Source organism: Python bivittatus, unplaced genomic scaffold, assembly GCF_059951505.1.
Source record: "Python bivittatus isolate LINGU-HERP-01145 unplaced genomic scaffold, Pbiv_v1 ctg000530_np1212, whole genome shotgun sequence".
NCBI lineage: Eukaryota > Metazoa > Chordata > Lepidosauria > Squamata > Pythonidae > Python > Python bivittatus.
In genome coordinates this window covers 9483829-9502898 of record NW_028277085.1, presented here as the reverse complement: position 1 = coordinate 9502898, position 19070 = coordinate 9483829, and the positions used below count along the sequence as shown (strand labels likewise).

General features: G+C 43.2%; 2 protein-coding genes across 5 annotated transcripts in view; one reads left to right on the top strand and one right to left on the bottom strand.

The window, feature by feature from the left end:
• Positions 1 to 293: 293 nt before the first annotated feature.
• Positions 294 to 16630, bottom strand: WHAMM (WASP homolog associated with actin, golgi membranes and microtubules). The gene is made up of 10 exons (XM_007433503.3): positions 15863 to 16630; positions 12070 to 12243; positions 11226 to 11376; positions 9426 to 9595; positions 7833 to 7998; positions 5877 to 6064; positions 4652 to 4738; positions 3584 to 3679; positions 2508 to 2967; positions 294 to 1310 (listed from the first exon to the last, which is right to left on the bottom strand). Exons 1-10 carry the CDS (start codon positions 16436 to 16438, stop codon positions 1012 to 1014), a joined length of 2367 nt encoding a protein of 788 aa, XP_007433565.1. The 5' UTR covers positions 16439 to 16630; the 3' UTR covers positions 294 to 1011.
• Positions 15882 to 19070, top strand: part of FSD2 (fibronectin type III and SPRY domain containing 2) — a 17587-nt gene continuing 14398 nt past the window's right edge. Inside the window, exons 1-2 of one of the 4 annotated variants that reach the window (XM_025170045.2) lie at positions 15882 to 16021; positions 17935 to 17979. The gene's annotated coding sequence lies outside the window, so the exon portion shown is untranslated. Of the gene's footprint in view, positions 16022 to 17934; positions 18101 to 19070 lie in introns of all 4 variants that reach the window. The other 3 variants (XM_088148604.1, XM_088148603.1, XM_025170044.2) reach the window with 3 other exon arrangements.

The following is a 19070-nucleotide window of genomic DNA, read 5'->3' as shown; positions in this document are numbered from 1 at the left end:
CATCCATTGCTGGTTCATGTTTACCTTGTGGTTGACAAGGACACCCAGATCCCTTCTGCATATATTATCACCAACTCGGGTCTCCCCTGGCTTGGCAGTATTGAAAGAAGCCATTTCTGTTTAAACCAAAACCATTCTAGTCAGCAAATATTTGGTGTAACCAGGACCACATTTTCACAGGAAAGAGGTATGAGAATACAGGCAGTCCCCGGGATAAGAATGCCCGGTTTAAGGACAACCCATAGTTAAGAACGGAGCCTACTGTAGCAAAATTCAAGTTAAATACACAATGATTCCAGTTAAATACACAATGATTTGAGTTAAATACACAATGGTTCGAGTTCATTACACACTACTACTTATACAGTATTATACAATAATACTGTTCCGGCTTACATACAAATTCAACTTAAGGACAGACCTTGGGAATGGACTACCTGTACCCAAAAAGTTGTTACAAATGTGTCCCATGGAGATGATTTCCCTCTGTTCCTATGCACCTGAAGAGTAATTTCGGAAGAGTAATTCATTCTCCTAGGACAGTTTTAACAATAGTTTTGGTACAGGTTTAATCAAATGAATAATGTTTCCATACAGTAATGAAAGTTTGGGATGGCATCAAGGGGGCTTTTTAAAGTTCTGAAACATTGTCACTGCCCTTGATTCCCTAAGGGGCGCTGATTCCTTTGCAAAGAAAAAAGAAAAAAAACGTGCAAACTTCAAAGCATAAAGCTCAGTGTCAGTAAAGGACTTGTTCCAAATTCACTCGACAGCTTGGAAACTTCTGACATTGATCAAGAAATATCTCCCACACTTCCTCAGCTGCCCCTGAACTCCACGGTGCTGCTGAGAATTCTGGGATGCCTGATTCATGGAAGACATTAGCGCCAACCTGTTGGGCCCCAGACCGCTCTTCCTGTTTGGGACTCCTTTGCGGTTAGCTGTCTTCTCACCAAAGAATCCCTCATGGACTTCTGAGGGGCTCCTAAATGCAACCAGCCAACCGCTCTGTTAACTGTTCCATTCCCCGCTGTTGAAGTCACTATTTTCATCATCATCTGAGTCAGCTGACACATTCTTAATTCTCTGGATGGCTGCCTTGATGCTTTGCTCCAGCTCACTGCCAGAACCCCTCACAATGTCCGCCTTGGGCTCTTGGTTGACCTTCCGCAGTTTAACGCCCTGCCTGATGGCAGCAAGAATGCTGTCATTGAGAGAGTTGCCAGTGGAAGGTGCCTGGTGGGTCAGGTCCACTTTGCGAAGGAGGATTTCGCCACGCTTGAGGGAAGCCAAGACCTCATCCATGGTCCCTGTGGTAGAACATGTTAAAACAATGTCATTCTTGGACAAGAGGATTCCATGGAGAAGGCTGCCTGAAGTTGACTTACAGGCCTGGTTTTGCCAAAAACAGAGCTGCCTATGGGTCTATAATTTTCCAGATGTAGGGGTTTGTTTTGTTTTATTTTACAGCCAATTATTATGGAATAATTTTAATGCTTGTTTCTGTTGATGCTCTTTTTTCATTGTACACCGCCCAAAGTCATGTTTGTGAGATGGGTGGTTATATAAATGTGATGGATGGATGGATGGATGGATGGATGGATGGATGGATGGATGGATGGACGGACAGATGAATGAATGAATGAATGAATGAATGAATGAATGAATGAATGAATGAATGATATCCCACCCCAATCCCAAAGGACTCTGGGCAGCATGCAACATCAAACAAACAACTCCCCCCATAATAATACATAAATAGCTGAGTCAGAACAGTATCAAAAACAATAACCAGAAAAAGCAAAGATAAAGCCCCAAATAAACCCCCAAATAGGTACCCACAATCAGTCAGCTAGGACCAAAAAACACACTGAAATAAAATGGTTTAACCTGTTTAGAGAACTGCAGTAAGGAGGTCCTGCACATATTTCTCGGGGAAGAGTAGCAGCAAGGTGGGGGCTATAACAAAAAAGGCCCCCTTTCCTGTAATATCATAGGGATGTTATTTCTTGCAGAAAAAAATAATGCAAAAACTTCTTAGTGACCCAAGGAAATGTCTTCCCAGCTCTTCAGCATGCACTGCAGTTTCCAGAGGCCTTGATCAAAATGTTCTCTGTATTCCCTTCAATCAGGGTGTGGGGTTGCAAGAATGACAGAAAAAGGGATGAACTCTGCACAAGGGCTCAAGCTCCGTAATAGAGACCATACCTTATATGCAAAGAAGTTCAGTCTCCAAATAGGAAAAACCTTGGCCAGTCAAGGCTCACCATTTAGGTGAACATCATAGGTAGGAGAAGACTTCAACTGAACCTTTGAATTCAATTTGCTATGCAATAAAAGAGGTTGGATCTGCAGCATTTCTAACATTTCATTGTCTTTCAATGGAGACCTCATGGGCAAGTTTTTCTGATACTATTCTGTGGAACACAATATCCCCTGTTACTACATATATGTGGTATAAATGACAATACTGTGCCCAGGAAGAAAAAAATGCCCCATCTTTTCACCTGTGTAATTCTTGGTTGGGCATCTGGATGCAGTGTCTGCTTTCTCCAGGGAGGTACTTCCTTTAGGAGAGCCTTCACACACAAGAGGCAGTGGTTTATCTTCGGCTCCTGTGCTGCTTAAGCCAACAGTCTGGACACTTGATGGCAGTGGTGGGGGTGGAAGGGGGGGTGGAGGTGGAGGTGGAGGGACAGGTAGTGGTGCCTCCGCACCTTCCTTGGGAGGCTCTGGGCCATGTGGTGGTGCAAAAATCTGGATGGGAACATCTCTGGAAGGCTTCTGACATGATGCTTTGGAAGTTCTGACTTGTGCTGGACGGATGTTCCTGGACTGCTTGGCAGTCGGCCTCTTGCTCATTGACCTAGCTTGGGGGGAAACTGCTGGAGCTGGTCGTGGCCCAGCCTGCTTGGAGTTGACAGGCTGGGACCGGGAAGTCTTCAGCACAAACTGAGCTGGACATTTCTGCAAGGTAAGAAGGCATCAGATTTGAAAACAGCAGATGAGCTAACTGCATTAGTCCACTGTGGCCATCAGACCCTTAGACGTGTTTTACATACCCCACGAGTTTCTAAGAGCCATGACGGTCTTCCCATGACATGCTTAGCCAGCTCAGTGTGAGGCCTAACAGTTTCATCTGCTCAACGTGCGAAGCTGGATGAAGGTTAGCCTTGGGGAGGTTTCTCTCTGGCTTAGCGTGTCCTTCCCACCCAGCCCTGTCTGGTTAGTTTAGGATTTGACGTACTTGACTGTAAAGACCTCACTTTCCCCCACCACTGTTAAGGCAGCAGTGTTTGTGCAGATAGAGGAGCTTCATCGTTTTCCTGTGCATGCCACTTCCATTCTAGTGCTCTACTTCCTATGCTACAGAAGCATAGTTGGGTCAAGGTGACTGACTAAATTCTGTGCAAAACATACTGATACCATCCTTGTGGTTCCTAAATCCAGAGTTATTTCTCATGGTTGATGTTGTTCTTGCTGCTAACCACTGCAGACCACTAATAACCAGACCTTGTTTCTTTCTCCAAAAGCAAGAGATACTGCTAGGGTACTGAAGAACAAGATAAATTGTGATACTTGCCTCCTTGAATGTTTTTAGCCTCTCCAGAGTTTTCTGCCGCTCCTCCTTTATCCAGGCTTTTTTCTTTTTTTCATCTTCTTTTCTCTTCTCTCTTTTCTGCAGTGTGAATGACAACCCTTAATGCACACATAGAGGACTGTTCCCAGTGCAACTAAGTTGCCTCTAAGTTACATTGCTAAATAGTCTGGAGCCTGATAACAGATGGCCTAAAATTATGCAATGGGGGAAAAAGGGGAGGGGAGAGGAGAGGAGAGGAGAGGAGAGGAGAGGAGAGGAGAAAGGAGAGGAGAACCATTGTGCAGCACTTCTGATTTGATCTCTAAAAACTGCTTTGGAGCGTGTGGGAATGCAAACTCAGCTCAAGTGCCACACCTTAAAGCAGCTGTGGAAGTCAGATGTGGAATCCCAGGAAAAGGTGCGGCTGCTTTAAGGAGTTGCAGAAAGATGCTATATTTGTGCTCTTGCATGCTCTGAAGCATTTTTTTGGAAACAAGTGCTGCCCAGCCCTAGAATTTACATAGAATTAATTATGAGCCTACATAAACATCTCCTTCCTGAACAGTTGGATGCCTTATTTAAATTCTCTTTTATTGGTCTGGGGCCATATAAATAAATATTATTATGGTTGTTGTTGTTGTTAGAATCTCCCATGAGATTCACACACTCATAAGCAATCCCAATGTATATTTGCTTGGAGTAAACCAAAGTGAACCCAATGAAGCTTACTTACAAATAGATACAAAATAAGATTGTGTTATGAACTCCAAATTCCAGAAAACTGAAAGTCTACAGCTTAGAACAACATATACAAATGGAGCCAATGTGTACCCCTCAATTTGCAGGGTGTCACAGCTCCCAACCAATGGATACCTTTCTGGTTTTGAAATAGCAGCAGCCATCCTCTATTATGATGTCTAGAACCTCCTTTAAAATAAACTAAGATTCTGGGAGTGAAGAACAACTCTGCATATTGACCGCTTTTTTGCCCAGAATTTACCCATCCATTTCCCTGCTAGAACTCTAGCTGCAACAGAATGCCCTTCCCACCTTCCATGTCTTAATACGTACAATCTGGATGCTGTGATGCTGTTCGAAGTAGCGTGTGGTCTCTTGCGCCTGCTGGAGCCTAAGACGCCGGCTCTCTTCACATTGGTCCTAAGAGGAAAGAAAGCAGTGCAAAATCCCACTAGCCCAAATCTGAAGATTCAGGCAAAACTTAATTCCATTGAATCAGAATGTTGGGTTCAACTTTCTACTTGCCCAGAACCTTCTAAAAAGCAACTCAAGCCCCCATGCAAAGGATTGTGGGGAAGGGACATAACTTAGCATTATTTGCAAACAAAGTTTTTCCAGGCCTAAGACCTGCCATCTCCAGGTAGGGCTGGGAAAGACCCTTGTCTCCACTCTGGAGAATTTCTCCCAACTGAGGATAATAAGGAGCTATGGGAGCCATCTTCATGTTCAAATAAACCTTTTATCGAACCCCTAATGGTGACTCCCAACCAAGAAAATTAGATTCTCACTGATTCTCATTAGTCAGATCTATTGCATGGGAAAAGGGGTTAGGTTACAGACTCTTGCTAACTGTTTATGTGTACTTTAGCCCGTTTATCAGTGAGTAGGTTAACACAAGGCCTCCTTGATGTCTCTGATTCTCTCTCCTGATGCAAGGGAGACCTTGCTCCCCCTTTGCTTAATCAGAAGAAATAAGTCTGTTCTGGCCCATAATATTGTACAAACAGCCATCCCCACTTCCAGGCTGAGAGAATTCCAACAAGCCTCCTTTTGCAGAACACATATATTACAGCTCTACAAATTCCATGCTAAAGGAAACAAAATTTCTGCCTCGATATCCAGGTCCATACTTTCTTACCGTTTTTTAACATATGAATCTCTGTCCTTGTGTTTAATTTACAGACTTAAAAAAAAAAAAAAAAACAGGAGCTGCAGGGTCTGAAATCCTGGAGTTATGAACAGCAGGGATCCTAATTCAGCTATCCTCTGTTTCCAAGGCAGCCTGTGATCCTGCAAATCTTACTGAACTTTGATTCCCAAGATCTTTCCTCAATGAGAATGCTGGATGAGTATGCCAGGCGTTGTAGTTCAGCAACATTTCAAGGGGCACAAATTCCCAACATGTGGCATTTGGTCTAGGAGATGCCATCTTCCCATGGGGGAAAAGCCACAGCACGGGATCATCTTAAATTCTGTTTTTTCAAGAAGACTGCAGAAGCGTCCCAGGATACAACAGATTTGCTAACTTTGTCAAGGCTCCACTTTCTGGATTAGTTACCTTCTTGTTCCTGAGATAAGCTCTCCTGGAGCAGATAATCCCCCGCTTTGTCTCCAGCCGCTGCGTCTTCTGCCTGAGCTGTGCCACTTCGGAAGAAGATGCGCAGATTTCTTCCAGGGCCTGATCCATAGCTTCTAATTCATCAGAGTTTTCACATGTGTCATAATAAATTACTTCATCCTGAATCTCTACAGAAGGGACAAGGATTTCATTAAGTAAAATATGCAACACTCCTCCCTAAAACCAAAACCTACCAGTTTTACTGCTTTGCTGGAATATTCAGGCATTTGCTGATGGTTGCAGTACTTTCACTCTAGCAGAAACAGCAGCTGAAGACTTGGAGTGGCAAATATGTTAAACAACCAGAGGTCCATACGATCCACCAATACGGTATCTAGTGCCTAATGGATCAATAGTAGGAGTAATGACTGATTTTCCATATGCGCGCACTGTAAGTAGAGTTTGTGGAGTCTGCAAGGGGCAGGCACAACGTTGATACGTTTACAAAAGGGGCAGGGCTTTCATTGTGACTTCCATCCCCATCTTGCCTATTTCAACCTCCCCACACATGCTGCTGGAGACAGATCTTTCTGTTCTGTTTGTTTTCAGATTACAGTGTTCTGATTGGATTAGCAGTACCTAGGGAATTAGATAATGCAGTGCTTTGATTTATACATTGATTTACACACATACATACACACATACATTTTATTAAAAGTTTTTAAAAAGATAAACACTAACAAAAACTAATATAAAGTAAAGAAAGAGAAGAAAGGGAAAGGGAAAGACAAAAGAAAGACGAAGTGCAAAAAGAAAAGATGGAAAGAAATATAAAGCAACAGCTTCAGATTTTCTTCGCAGCAAATACAATATTAGATAATGTCTAATTATCTAATCAAGAAGTATGATTCTCCAGCCAGTGTATCTTCTGCCTGAGCTGTGCCACTTAAAAAATCTCTCTTACTCTATGGTTACAAAAAGAAAAGCCCTCTTTTTTCCATTTTCTATTTTGTTTTCCAATCAGCAAACGCACAAATCATCAGTTTATTTTTTTCTATTTCATGCAAAAAGTCTATACTATTCCGGTCAGCAATAAGTGTAAATATTGTCCTTTCTCTAATCCAACAGGTCCATTTGGCCATCTCAGCAAGTTCTACCATCTTTACCAACCATTCCTCTATTGTGGGTAATGCCAAACCTTTCCACTTTTGAGCATATAATAATCTTGCTGCAGTTGCCATATATAAAACCCAGGTTCCATGACTTTCTTTCATCTGTCTGTCCATTAGTCCCAAAAGAAAAGCCTCTAGATTCAATTGTATGTCTTTAAAATCCTCTAAATTAGTGAATTTATTTGTGGGGCTCGGCTATAATTAACAGATTGCAAAATTAACCTTCTCCTTTTCTGTAGTTTCTGTACTATGAAATTTTTAAAAATTCTTCAAACTTGGAATTATCAGATTTAAATGGTTTATTCTATAGATACGAACTAGCTTTTTTCCTCGCACTTCATATTGTGGTGTGGCTTCTACAAAAGGAAAAACTGAAAGTAGAACCCAATCAAAGATAATCAAGGCTGTTTTAGTGAAGGAATTTCTTATTAAGGACCTAAAAATCTGCCTATTCCACTCTGTTTAACATAATTTTATCCCTAAGGACAAGTTTATTCATCCTATTTCTGTATCTGTTTTCAATTTCAAAACATCTCCGCGTGAAATGTATACATATGGGTGTGCATGAAAATTTTTACCCATTTTCTGATGCAATTTTCTCTAATGTGCTTTTTGCAAGCCTTTTCCCCACCCCACCTCCCAATGAATACATTTATTGGATTGCAGACTTGGAGAAACGCAGCAATGGAAGACTCCTCCTGCTTTAGTTGAGTGCCAACAAGTAATAGCTTGGTTCAGATTAAAATGCAAAACAAAGGAAATTCATCCTGTCTTCCATCCTCACCCTTTATTTGCCTCTTCAAAGTCTCCAGCTGTGTAACCAGTAACATTTCTTCATTCTTCAGTATTTCAAACTGTACCTCATATAGCTCCAACTGGGTTTCGTAATACTCTAGTTCCAGCTTTTCCACTTGAACCACATCATTTTTCTGCTCACCAAGTGTCTCCATCTTGGGAATTCCCAAACAAAACAGGAAGCGTCATTAGGGCCTCAAACGTTACATGCAAAATGAGGCATTTGGGGGGAATATGGTGGAGGCAATGATGGCAGACAACTCTGCATCACTCTAGAACAGGGTTTCTCAACCTTGGCACATTGAAGACGTGGACTTCAACTCCCATATGCTGGCTGGGGAATTCTGGGAGTTGAAGTCCACACGTCTTAAAGTTGCCAAGGTTGAGAAACCCTGCTCTAGAAGTGGGATTATCTGGATCCTTTTCAGTCAGGATTCAGGCCCAGGTATGGGACAGAGGAGGCTTTGGGTGCTCCCCTAGATGACATTGTTGGGACTTGGATGGGGGTATGGCACTTCTTCTGGTCCTCTTAAACCTCTTGATGGCTTTTGATACCATCAACCATAGTATCTTGCTGGAATGCCTCTGGAGCTGGGGATTTATAATGGTTCTGCTCCTTTCTCAGGATCAGTTTCAGCTGTGGGAGGAAGGGGGAATGAGTGGTTGGCCTGGTAGCACCTGAAATGTGTGGTTTGCAGGGGTTGGTTTTCTCTCCCCTCCTTTTTAACCCCTGTATGAAATTGCTGGGGTAGGTCATCTGACAGTTTGGAGTGTGTTGTCATCAGTATGCTGGGGACACTCAAATTTATATTGCCATTCCAGGCTGTGGGAGAGTGCTCTGAACTAGTCTTCTGGTGGAAATCAGGTTGGCCTTCTTGCTGGGTTTCAGGAAGACATTCTTTTTATTAGTCAATAAACCCCCATAAATTTCAAAAAAGGTGGCAAGATATTAATCAATCATGAGTGCAGCAAGAAGACTTTATTTTTTTAAATTTATTTTATTTTCAAATTTGTATGCCGCCCATCTCCTCCAATTGAAGGCAAAAGGAGAAGAGGATGGCAGAGGATGAGATGGTTAGATAGCATCACTGAAGCAATGAGCATGAAACTGAGCAAACTCAGGGAGGCAGTGAAGGACAGGAAGGCCTGGCGCGATATGGCTCATGGGGTCACGGAGAGTCGGACACGACTTAACGACTAAACAACATCTCCTCCAATGGGTGACTCTGGGCGGCTTTAAGTATAATTTAACTTGGTTATATGGTCCCAGATTTACTTTTCTAATATTTTACTTCACAGGTGGTTAGGGTTCCTCTTCCTGCATATACATTTACATTTATTTATTTACGATCATAGACCAAAAATGTATATGCAGGGAGTCCTCTATGCTCAGGAGAGCATCTGACCATCCTCTCTTCCCCAACAATCAATTTTAGCCCAGCAAGAATTTCATCATGTTGTTCTTCTGCCCATTTTTCCAGTTTTACAGCAAGTGAACTCTCTCCCTCTCTCTCTCTCTCGGATAGGTCAGAGCATGGGTGTATATGGCTGAGGGGAGAACAGGTAGGAGAAAGGTCCTTACTTGCTTTCTGGTATCAGCTCTCTTGTGCTTCAGGCACAATTCTCTGGCTCTCATATGCTGAAGGGTTTCTTTTGCTAGCAGATACTTTAAGTTCTCTAATCTTGGAGAAGCTGAAGCCCAGGCAGCTTGGCCAAATCGCTTTTGATCTTGCTCCATCTGTTTGTGCATCGCTGGTAAACAAGTAAAGAAACAAACCAAAGCACAGGTAAATCTTGGGGTTGCTAAGAAGGGTCTTGCACTGCCTTCTCCAGAAAAAGGAAAGAATATTTCAGGTATATAAAACAGAAAAGAATATAGCCCGATGACAACTTTCAATTTGAGTTTGTTTTAACATTTTGAACTTTGTTATGAATGGAGCTAGAAGTTGCTGGGGAACGCTCTTGTTATAAGTTGCTAAGGGATGGAGCATCTCTTGATTTTAATCTGTTTAGGAGAAAGTAGCAAACACATTCAAAAATCACTGATTTTCCATATTTGTGTTCTTGGCTTTTCCATCTCTACCTACATCAGCTTTCTCCAAACAGGTGACCTCCAGATGTGTGGGCCCTTAACTCCAACCCACAGAGCCATTGTATGAGGATTCTGGGAGGGTGTTTCCAAGACATCCAGAGAACTCTTGGCCCTGGAAGTCCAATTTACATAAACTTCTGGAAAAAAAGTAAAAACATGACATACAAGCTCAGGCGTCCAAATTTTGGGCTTGCACTTTTTTCTTTGACCACTAGGGGGTCCCTAACAAATCAAGTCAGTCACAAAATGTAACATGACATAAGTCCAACATGAGCTGACCCATTGCATAGCGTGGTTTTTATTTATTGATATGCTGTGCCTCCAAAGTAAAAATACATCAAAAAGTAATATATTCGTGAAGCCCTTTGAACAGTTAAAATCCACTACTAAATGCTCAGAATACTGAACCTCCAATATGCAAGTTTTTCAATTGGGTCATCCACACCTTAAACCCTTTTTTTTTTGTAGTAGTACAGACTACGTAGAAGTAACAAAATGATATTTTGCCCTTCCCCATTTCTAACAGGGGGCAAAATCTTCCCAAGTATACCTGACAAACTAGACTTGCTAACTAAAGCATGTCTTTAACAACGGTGTCCCTGAGTCAGACATCTCCTGTGTAAATACTCTAAAATAAGAGTGCTGCATTTGTCTGCCTGGCAGGCCACAAATTTTTCAGGGCACAAGATACACTTGATTTAAATTGAATTCAAATATTTAAATACTGGTTAATATGATTGCTCCCCTTCTGTTTTATTTATTTAAATATAAATATAAATATAGCCACATAGTTCACCAAAGTGACTCTAGGCAGTGTACCAGGTTTAAAACCAAAACAAAGCTCAATTTATAGAATACAAAATACAGGATAAAACATCTTAGGCTAAAGGACAAACAACTGAAAATGTTTAAGAAGGACTAGTTAATAATTTGGAAATACAGGAAGATAGAAACTAACAGTGATTACATTCAAGGAAGGACGCAAGCTGGCTCACAATGGCTGTGATCATAATGAAAAAGTGTTTTAGAAAAGCGTTAAAATTTGGAGCTTCTGTTTGGACTCTCGCATCTTGTTGGCTTTACAGGGAATGTGATACCAGCTTATATCTTTATATTTCTCACATGAAAGATTATAAGGCAGAAGCAGATTCTGAAAGGCTTTACATAGGGACCACACACTGCCTTGGACTTCAGGTTGTGTCTAATGTCCTGCCCTGGCCCACTACTGCCACCGTGGCAACGGCTTCAGATTTTCTCAATGAAAGTGTGTTTTGCTTGTGTCTCGCTCACCTGCAAGTGCAGTCACAGTTTCCTTGAAGTAGCCAACCGTGATGTTTTGAATGGAGCACACAGCTTCCTCAGCCTGATCTGTCCACTCCTTGGCCTCCTTCTGCAAAGCTTCTATCCTTTTGGGACCGAGCCGGTCAGCTTGCAAGGATTTCTGCAAAGATAGCCATTTTAACATCGCCGTTCAAACTAGTGCTCATCATTAACCCACAAAGACTAAGAGACTGCACTGAGGAGAACTGGATTCAACGATTAATGCAGTTCTGCTCCTCACTGTGTCTTCTGCAAAGGGGAAACCGGTTTCAAGCTTGAGAGATCTACTCAGATTCTTATGGTCCATAAATTGCAGCTGAGTAGTTTATCCAATGAAGCAGTGGTCATACTGTTCGAAGCGAATATGGGTAGCCCATACATTGGTCTTCAAAAAACAATGTCTAGCTTTCTCATACACAAATGAGTTTGTCCCCATGAGATTTCTAACTCCATCAGCAGAGGGCGAGTTAGCATATGGTGGGAATTCCAGGAATTAATCTCTGGGGGAACTGCTGTTCAGCAAAACATGGATGGCCACAGACTGCCTATCCCAGACTAAACTTTAATTTGGTGCAGAGGTGTCTTAAGCCCCCGTTCTTTCCCTCCACCTTTCATTTTTAACCTTCTTGCCTGATGAAGAAACTCAGAAACTCAAAAGCAGGACAGCCACATGAAAAAGTGATTTCAAAGTTCCTGCACTCTGACCCGTTGTACAAAAGAGGGAAGGTATAGCGGGATATTTTATATGAAAAGCTACAGCTGCTGAAACAGCCTTAAGATTTGGAATTTTGGAAGAGTAGAAAGAGAAACCTACCAGAATCTCAAGTTTGTATAACGTGGCCAGTTCTCGCATGTCTCGGAATGGTAACAACAAATACTGATAGAATTCAGTTGCTACAGTAACCAGCTCCCAATAAACTTCATCCTCTTCCTTGTACAGCTCCATTAAATCTACCAGCTTATCAGCATCTTTGTGCTTGTGGAGAACCTACCAAGATAATAAAGTTTGAGAATTAACAAGCAGTTTTACTCTTCGCAAGAGAGGCTGGAGAGTGACAGGGGATGGGTTTTTAAAAAAATTATTTCTGATTGCATCAATTGCTCTATAGCAGCTTTTTCCAACTTGGTGCTTTCCAAATGAGTTGGACTACAACAACCATCATTCATCAGCTGGCACAGTTACTGCCCATGGCAGATACTGTATTGAATACAAGTTTTAGCCCCCCCGGTAGAGTTGATTTCCTGGTCTGGTCTACCAAGTGGGTAGCACAAGATTTAAATTTTGGTTTTTATAGAAGTGAAAACTGCAGTGGTATCACTCTGAATGACAACTCTTAACATTCTCAGGACAAAAGTATCACACAGTCAGACACGAGAATCCGTGACCACAGAATGGTTTACATCCAGCAAGTACGAAGGGCTACTGATGAACTCATCACAATTCTGATTTTTTTTTCCCCTGTCACAATGCAACACTCATCCAGTGATGGGCTGACACAGATGGACAGAAGAGGCTTTCGACCAAAGAAGCTTAAGTTCTACAAATAGGGACATTTCTCAGAAAAGTGAAAGCTCCCCGCAGATGGGGGACATAGCTCCACAGAGTAGGCCCAGCAACTGTTTCTCATGCTCAGTTGGAATTGAGGTCGTGAATAAGGAACCTGAGAAGTTTATTTCCCATGCCGCTCATAGTATCCCTGTTGTTCTCAGCAGCATTCCAGAGGCTGTCCCATTTCCAACTAAACCTCAGCGTTCGGCTTTTCTGTTTTATTTCTTTTATTTGTTAGAGTTATATTCCTCTGTGTGTGCGTGTGTGCTTATTTTAAGGGCTCCGTAGAAAACTAGCCCATAAAAAAGATGACAACGTATTCTGAAATGTTCTTCCTGCCATACCAACTTTTCACAGGCATGGAAAATCTAATGGGGAGAAGAGATTACAGAAGCTGAAATAAAACTATGCACAAAGTAAGGATGGTTTTCTCGCTCGCTCGGCCCGCCCCCAAGAATATAGCCTCATGTGACGGAAACTGGCAACAGAATCTGGACAGTAAAAGAAAGAATCTTTTGACACACGCCAAGACGGGATGCTTGCCAGCAAGGAACATTAAGAGAAGGGAGAGTCCATTGAGAGAAAAGATACTGTTCATGGTTTATCAAGTTCCATGCTCAAGAGCAGCCTGTCACCAGGCACCAAGTTGCAGGTGGGCTTGGGCATGTAAGTCAAAATAACAGGTGAAAGCAGTTCAGGTTAGAAGGCAACAAGATTCCTTGGACCTCACATCTTCTGCAAAAATAATGCGGCTCTTCTAAGGAGTTCAGATAGGGGCTCCATGAACACCCCACACCCTCCAAAGCCCTTTTTGCCTTCAGATCCAAAGCACTGCCCAGCCCTATTTTTTTTCCACATGTCATATTAAACTCTGGTTTTTTTGAATTATGACTTGCTGAACACGTCATAGTGCACCCATGTAGCACCAAGCCATCAACTGTATTTTTCAAACCACAATGACCAGCTCTGTACAACAAACTAAATAAGCCATTTAGATGAGTGGGTGGCAGCTGTGGGCAGGAGGGCCTTTGGATAGGTTCATTTTCACCAGTTCCACCCTTTTTTCAACCAGGAGACCTTTCGGAGAGTTACTCACACCCTGCTCACCTCGTGACTGGACTACTACAATGCGCTTTACGTGGGGCTGCCCATGAAGATCATCCAGAAGCTACAGCTGGTTCAAAATGAGGCAGTGTGAGCAGTAAAAGGCACTCTTCATTATGCCCATGTGTCATTGCTGCTATGCGAGCTGCATTGGCTGACAGTTGGCTTTGTGTGCAATTCAAGGTGCTGGTCATCACCTAGTAAGCCCTTCATGGCACAGGGCCTGGTTACCTGCAGGGCCACCTGTCTCCAATCATTGCCATCCATAGGTTCAGGCAAAGTGGGCACGCTCCAGGTTCCCTCAATTAAATCTTGTCATCTTTTGGGCTTAGCACATTCGTGGATCCGTGTCATGTTTTTGACTGTTACAGTTATTCTCTTGTCCAGGCTGTTACATTGGTTACATTTTTAACTGTTTTAATTGTATATTTGATATGTTGTGAGCCATCCAGAGTCTTTTGGAGTGGAGGACCATAATAATAACAACAAAAACAACAGTTTATATCCTGAGACAATACCTTTAACATCATCAAACAACATCTGCCTATCACAGGTCCTTGGGAAGGACTCAATAGGTGGATAAAAATGCCAGATCCAGTCTAAACATCTAGCTGATTGTGCGACCAACCATAATAGTAGTAGTAGTAGTAGTAGTAGTAGTAATAATAATAATAATAATAATAATAATAATAATAATAATGATGATGCCTGTACCATTTTCCAGCCTGTGCTACCAGAGGCTGTTGTGAGGATAAAATGGACAACCTCAAAAGCTGCCTTGGACTCCTGGAAGAAGCCAGGATATAGACCTAACCAGGGACAAATAAGATAAACAATGGGAACTTTTGTAGAAGAGGGGTTGGGAATCCAGGACAAATTTAACTTTAATTGAATTTAAATCCATTGAAGAAGGCACACTGAAAATTGTGGTTTGCAATCTCCAGGTTCCAGCCACAAGGGAAAGGATCGTTCATGTTTGGGACACAGTTGCATGTCAGTTGCAGTACAGCTTTTTCGCCGGGTATTTGATCTGAACCAGGAACATGGCCTCTTTGTTTTGGGATCTTTAGCCCCGGAAACAACCTCCGATGAAATCTTACTGTTCAAGGAGACATTCAAAACAGCACCACCCCCAAATAAATCTTCTATCAGATTGAGTCAAGGTCAGGCAATCTGCTAATGGCTGCAGCCACTCCTGTCATCCCAAATACTAGGTCCCCCCCCACCCCCAAATGCATGGGAATATTGACTGAGGATTAATGAGAATTCAAGTCAAAAGGCATCTGGAGGACTGCCAAACAAGGAGTCTTTGACAGGGTTCACAGTGCTGTGATTTCCTTGGGTTGGCTTAGCGTCTGCTTCGTAAACATGGTTTGTGGCTTACAGCCACGTCTCTCCACCTCAGGAACTTTTAAGAGGCGTGGACTTCAACTCCTACTGGCTGAGGAATTCTGGGAGTTGAAGTCCATACATCTTAAAGTTCCTAAGGTTGAGAAACACCAGCTTAGAGCAAAGGAAGGGCAACCTGTAGCACTCCAGAGGTTGCTGAACTACAACTGCCGGCATCTCTCCCCATTACCCGATATTACTAAGGATGCTGGGAGTTGTAGTTCACCGGTCAGGAAAGGACCTTTCCATGCAGCTGGACCCACACAACAGTCTCAGCTTGATTAGTTTCAGCTTTTAGTGCGGTGTTTCTCAACCTCAGCAACTTTAATATGTATGGACTTCAACTCCCAGAATTCCCCCTCCCAGAATGAAGTCCACACATATTAAAGTTGCTGAGGTTGAGAAAAACTGGTTTAGTGGGTGGCTTAGCCCATCTGGGCAGGGAAACAAAGCACCCAAGGGCCGCTGACTGTAACCTTCCTCCTTATGCCCCTTCTGCGTGTGCCTTTTGACACGTCGTCAGGATTAACCCTCCCTCCCCTCCCTTCCCCCTTCCACACCGTACCCCTCTCAAGGCCTCCTTGGTCGCGGTCAGCTGCCCCTTGAGACTTTTCCTGCGGAACTCCTGCAAATTTTCAAAATACTCGTCCTCCTCGTCCTGGTCGTGGGCGAAGAGCAAGTCCAGGAGCGTCTTGCGTCCGCACCCTTCCAAGGCCCAACCGAGGTACGCTTCCAGGCGCCGGCACAGCGTCTCCAGCTCCGCTTCCTCCAAGACCGGGCAGCTGGGGAACAGCAGCGCCCAGAAGCCGCTGGGGCCGGGCAGCGCGGGGGGCAGCGCGGGGAAGCAGGGCTCCAGCGGCGGGTTCAAAGCCGCCAGCTGCCGATGGACGCCCAGCAAGGCCTGCGGGGAATACAAGCCGGCCCAGCTCAGGCGCTGTTCGTCGCCAGCCTCCGCCGCCTTCTCCCCGCCGGCTTGTTCTTGCAAAGTCCGGTTGTGACAAGTCACCGCGAACTTGCTCTCCACGGCGTTCCAAGCCACAAGGAAGCGCAGCTTGTGGGGCGGCTCGGGCTGGCCGAAGAGGTTTTCCTTGATGGCCACCCAGCCCTCCAGGCTGTCCGGCTGCAGTTCCTCCAGCTCCATGGCGGGCCCGGGCTGCGCTGTAAGCGGCGGAGGAAAGGAAGGCGCTTTTCCTGGCGCGCCCCGGGAACTTCAAAAGCGTCTCCTGGCCGCGACGTTCTAGAACGCTCAGAAAACTTTGCCTCCTTTGATCGAAAGAGAAAGTGTCAGGAAGGGAGCCCGGTTGTTGGCTTCCTTCCCCGACGCCGTGCGCGGCTTCCTTGACTCTTAATTGGTTGCCAAGCCTCGAAGGGGTGGAGGGAAGCGGGCAGCCTCTGAGCTCGCGGGGACGCGCGATTCCGACTTCGGCCCACAAATCACGAGGGTTCAGGGCTAGCCTTGGAGATCTGCCCTCAGGGATGACTGCCAAAAAAGCCTGGCGCAATCTCCCCCTCCCCCCTCCCCTTTTGCCCCCGTTTTAGGAAGAACAGGACTTCTAGGACCTCAGTAACAACCCCAGAGGATGTTAGGAGCTTGAAAACAGAGTTTTCCTTCTCTGCCATCAATTGCTATTAAATGCTCAGCGCTCTGGTTTCACTGGGTCTTGGGTTGGATTTGCATGAAAGGGATTTGCATGATATGACACTCACCCATAACTGCTAGGACAATGCTGAATAGATCAGAAATGAACCACATTGCAGTTTTAAGGTGCTCACACTTCACATGTGATCTTTGCTAGTTGCCCCCAGATTTTACCAGAATAGATATAATCAGTCATCATTTTCCAGGGAAGCCTGCATTGGACATTTTGATGAGCAGAATTCACAAAAATTTCCAAAACAAAAGGAATTACACTGCCTCAAGAATTGGGGTGGGGAGGGGAGGGGGGAATGCAAGGAAGAAAACTGAAAAGAGGACCAAAAGGAAATTCAAGGCTGGAACTTTAGACCAGATTCTTTTCCACGGTTTTGTTCGCAGCATTCCACTGAAGAAAATAAAGGATCGTGACAAATATTATTTATTGTTCTAACATAAATCGCACGTGCCACTGAGTATTAATGTATTTTGTACTCGTGGTTTGCTTTTGGTTTTACAGTTTTCGGATATGATGGCTCTGTTCCAGATTCTAAAAAGCCTGTCCTTTACTGGAGGAATAACACTCTCTGGGGGACCAAAATTATTCATAAGCCTATTTGCTCCTGCTAGGAGATTGATTATTTCTATATCTTCTTTCTCTTTACGTTCTTTAGCAACTCAACCACCGTAGGCTTTTTGCTAATGCATACATGGCATTCCATAAAGCTACCAGTCTGACTCTGATCATTTCACATTTCCCCAAAATATGAAGTGTATTAGTGCCTAATTCTCTTCATCCACACAGTGGGCAATTGATGCTACTATTAGCTGTTTCTTCCTGAGGTTTAAAGAAGACGTTTTTAAATGGGTCTCTCTGGGATTCCAAGCTTTCAGGCCTCAATGTTTTTAGTAGGATTTGGATCTGACATTTTCTTCCATGACATTTAAGGAAGATTTAGTGGCAGGACAGCAGGTGCTGATCTATTTTGCTCCCTCGCTCATAGCTGGCGTGCTACTCATGGAAAGAAGCCTCGTCTAATGTTACAGCGGTAAGTTTTCTGTTGCAGAAAGATGGCAAGGGTCTTGAAAATCAAGCTTTGACAGGGAGGCACAGAAGTGCTTCACTATCATTCGACCATAAGAAGACATTATGGATCCTTAACACAAAAGGCAAGTATTCTTTTTAAGAACATAATTCTTCACTTAAAAAATAAAATAAAATAAAAAATGCACATTTTTCAAGCTCAGCGACTTGAAAGTGCTACCTCTGTGTTTGCATGTAGTTATCCCCGCCACACAATCTTTATTTAAGATCTCATGCTTGATCAACTCATGTTGAAATAATTTCATATTTTCCCACATGCCTGTAGGAGGTATTTTGAAAACTGTTCGTGTTTTATAAATTGAACTGAAACAAATGTTTGGCTTTATACTATTTGTGGTTTAGTGTTCCTTCAACTCTCAGATAGGAGCAGCTTTTAATGGAAGACTGGAATAGAAGGAGAAAATGGCAAGGAAAACCTTTTGCTCTCTATCTAGAATCAGTTTTAGAGATCTGTATTGTTGGATTCTTAGCAGTAAACAAAGCTCCAAGTCCCCTATAGACCACAGTGGCTTAAAACTGGTATCATGACTTCCTATCATTCTGAGAGAGAAAAACTATACAGGTAGTCCCCAGTTTAAGGATGAGTTCCGTTCCCAAGGTCTGTCCTTAAGTTGAATTTGTACGTAAGCTGGAACAGTATTATTATATAATACTGTATAAGTAGTATTGTGTAATGAATGAGAACCATTGTGTATTTAACTTGAACCATTGTGTATTTAACTCGAATTTTGCTACAATAGGCTTCGTTCTTAACTATGGGTCATCCGTAAACCGGGTGTTCTTAACCCAGGGACTACCTGTCCTGGAAGCCCACAATAATGTATTTTAAAAGGAAAGGGAATCCACCTCCAAAGAACAGGAAAAAGGCTAAAAATATCAGGTCCACCTGCATATATGATATAACCTCACCTATCTGACATCATTGTCCTAACCACAGCAACCCCTGGCTATCCGAAAATTAATTGGTGTCTACATTGTTTTGTTTCTCATTATCTGTATCCTAGGCATCTAGTTCTTCCATTGTGCATCCTGATG

What these genes read in the sequence shown, in the direction of transcription:
- WHAMM (XM_007433503.3), bottom strand. Translation starts at nt 16,438, where the DNA reads ATGGAGCTGGAGGAACTGCAGCCGGACAGCCTGGAGGGCTGGGTGGCC. An exon ending in CTTATCTCAGGAACAAGAAG is followed by an intron (nt 4,739 to 5,876) that starts GTAACTAATCCA and finishes CTTTCCTCTTAG; the next exon opens with GACCAATGTGAAGAGAGCCG. An exon ending in CCCAACCAAGAATTACACAG is followed by an intron (nt 1,311 to 2,507) that starts GTGAAAAGATGG and finishes GTTCTACCACAG; the next exon opens with GGACCATGGATGAGGTCTTG.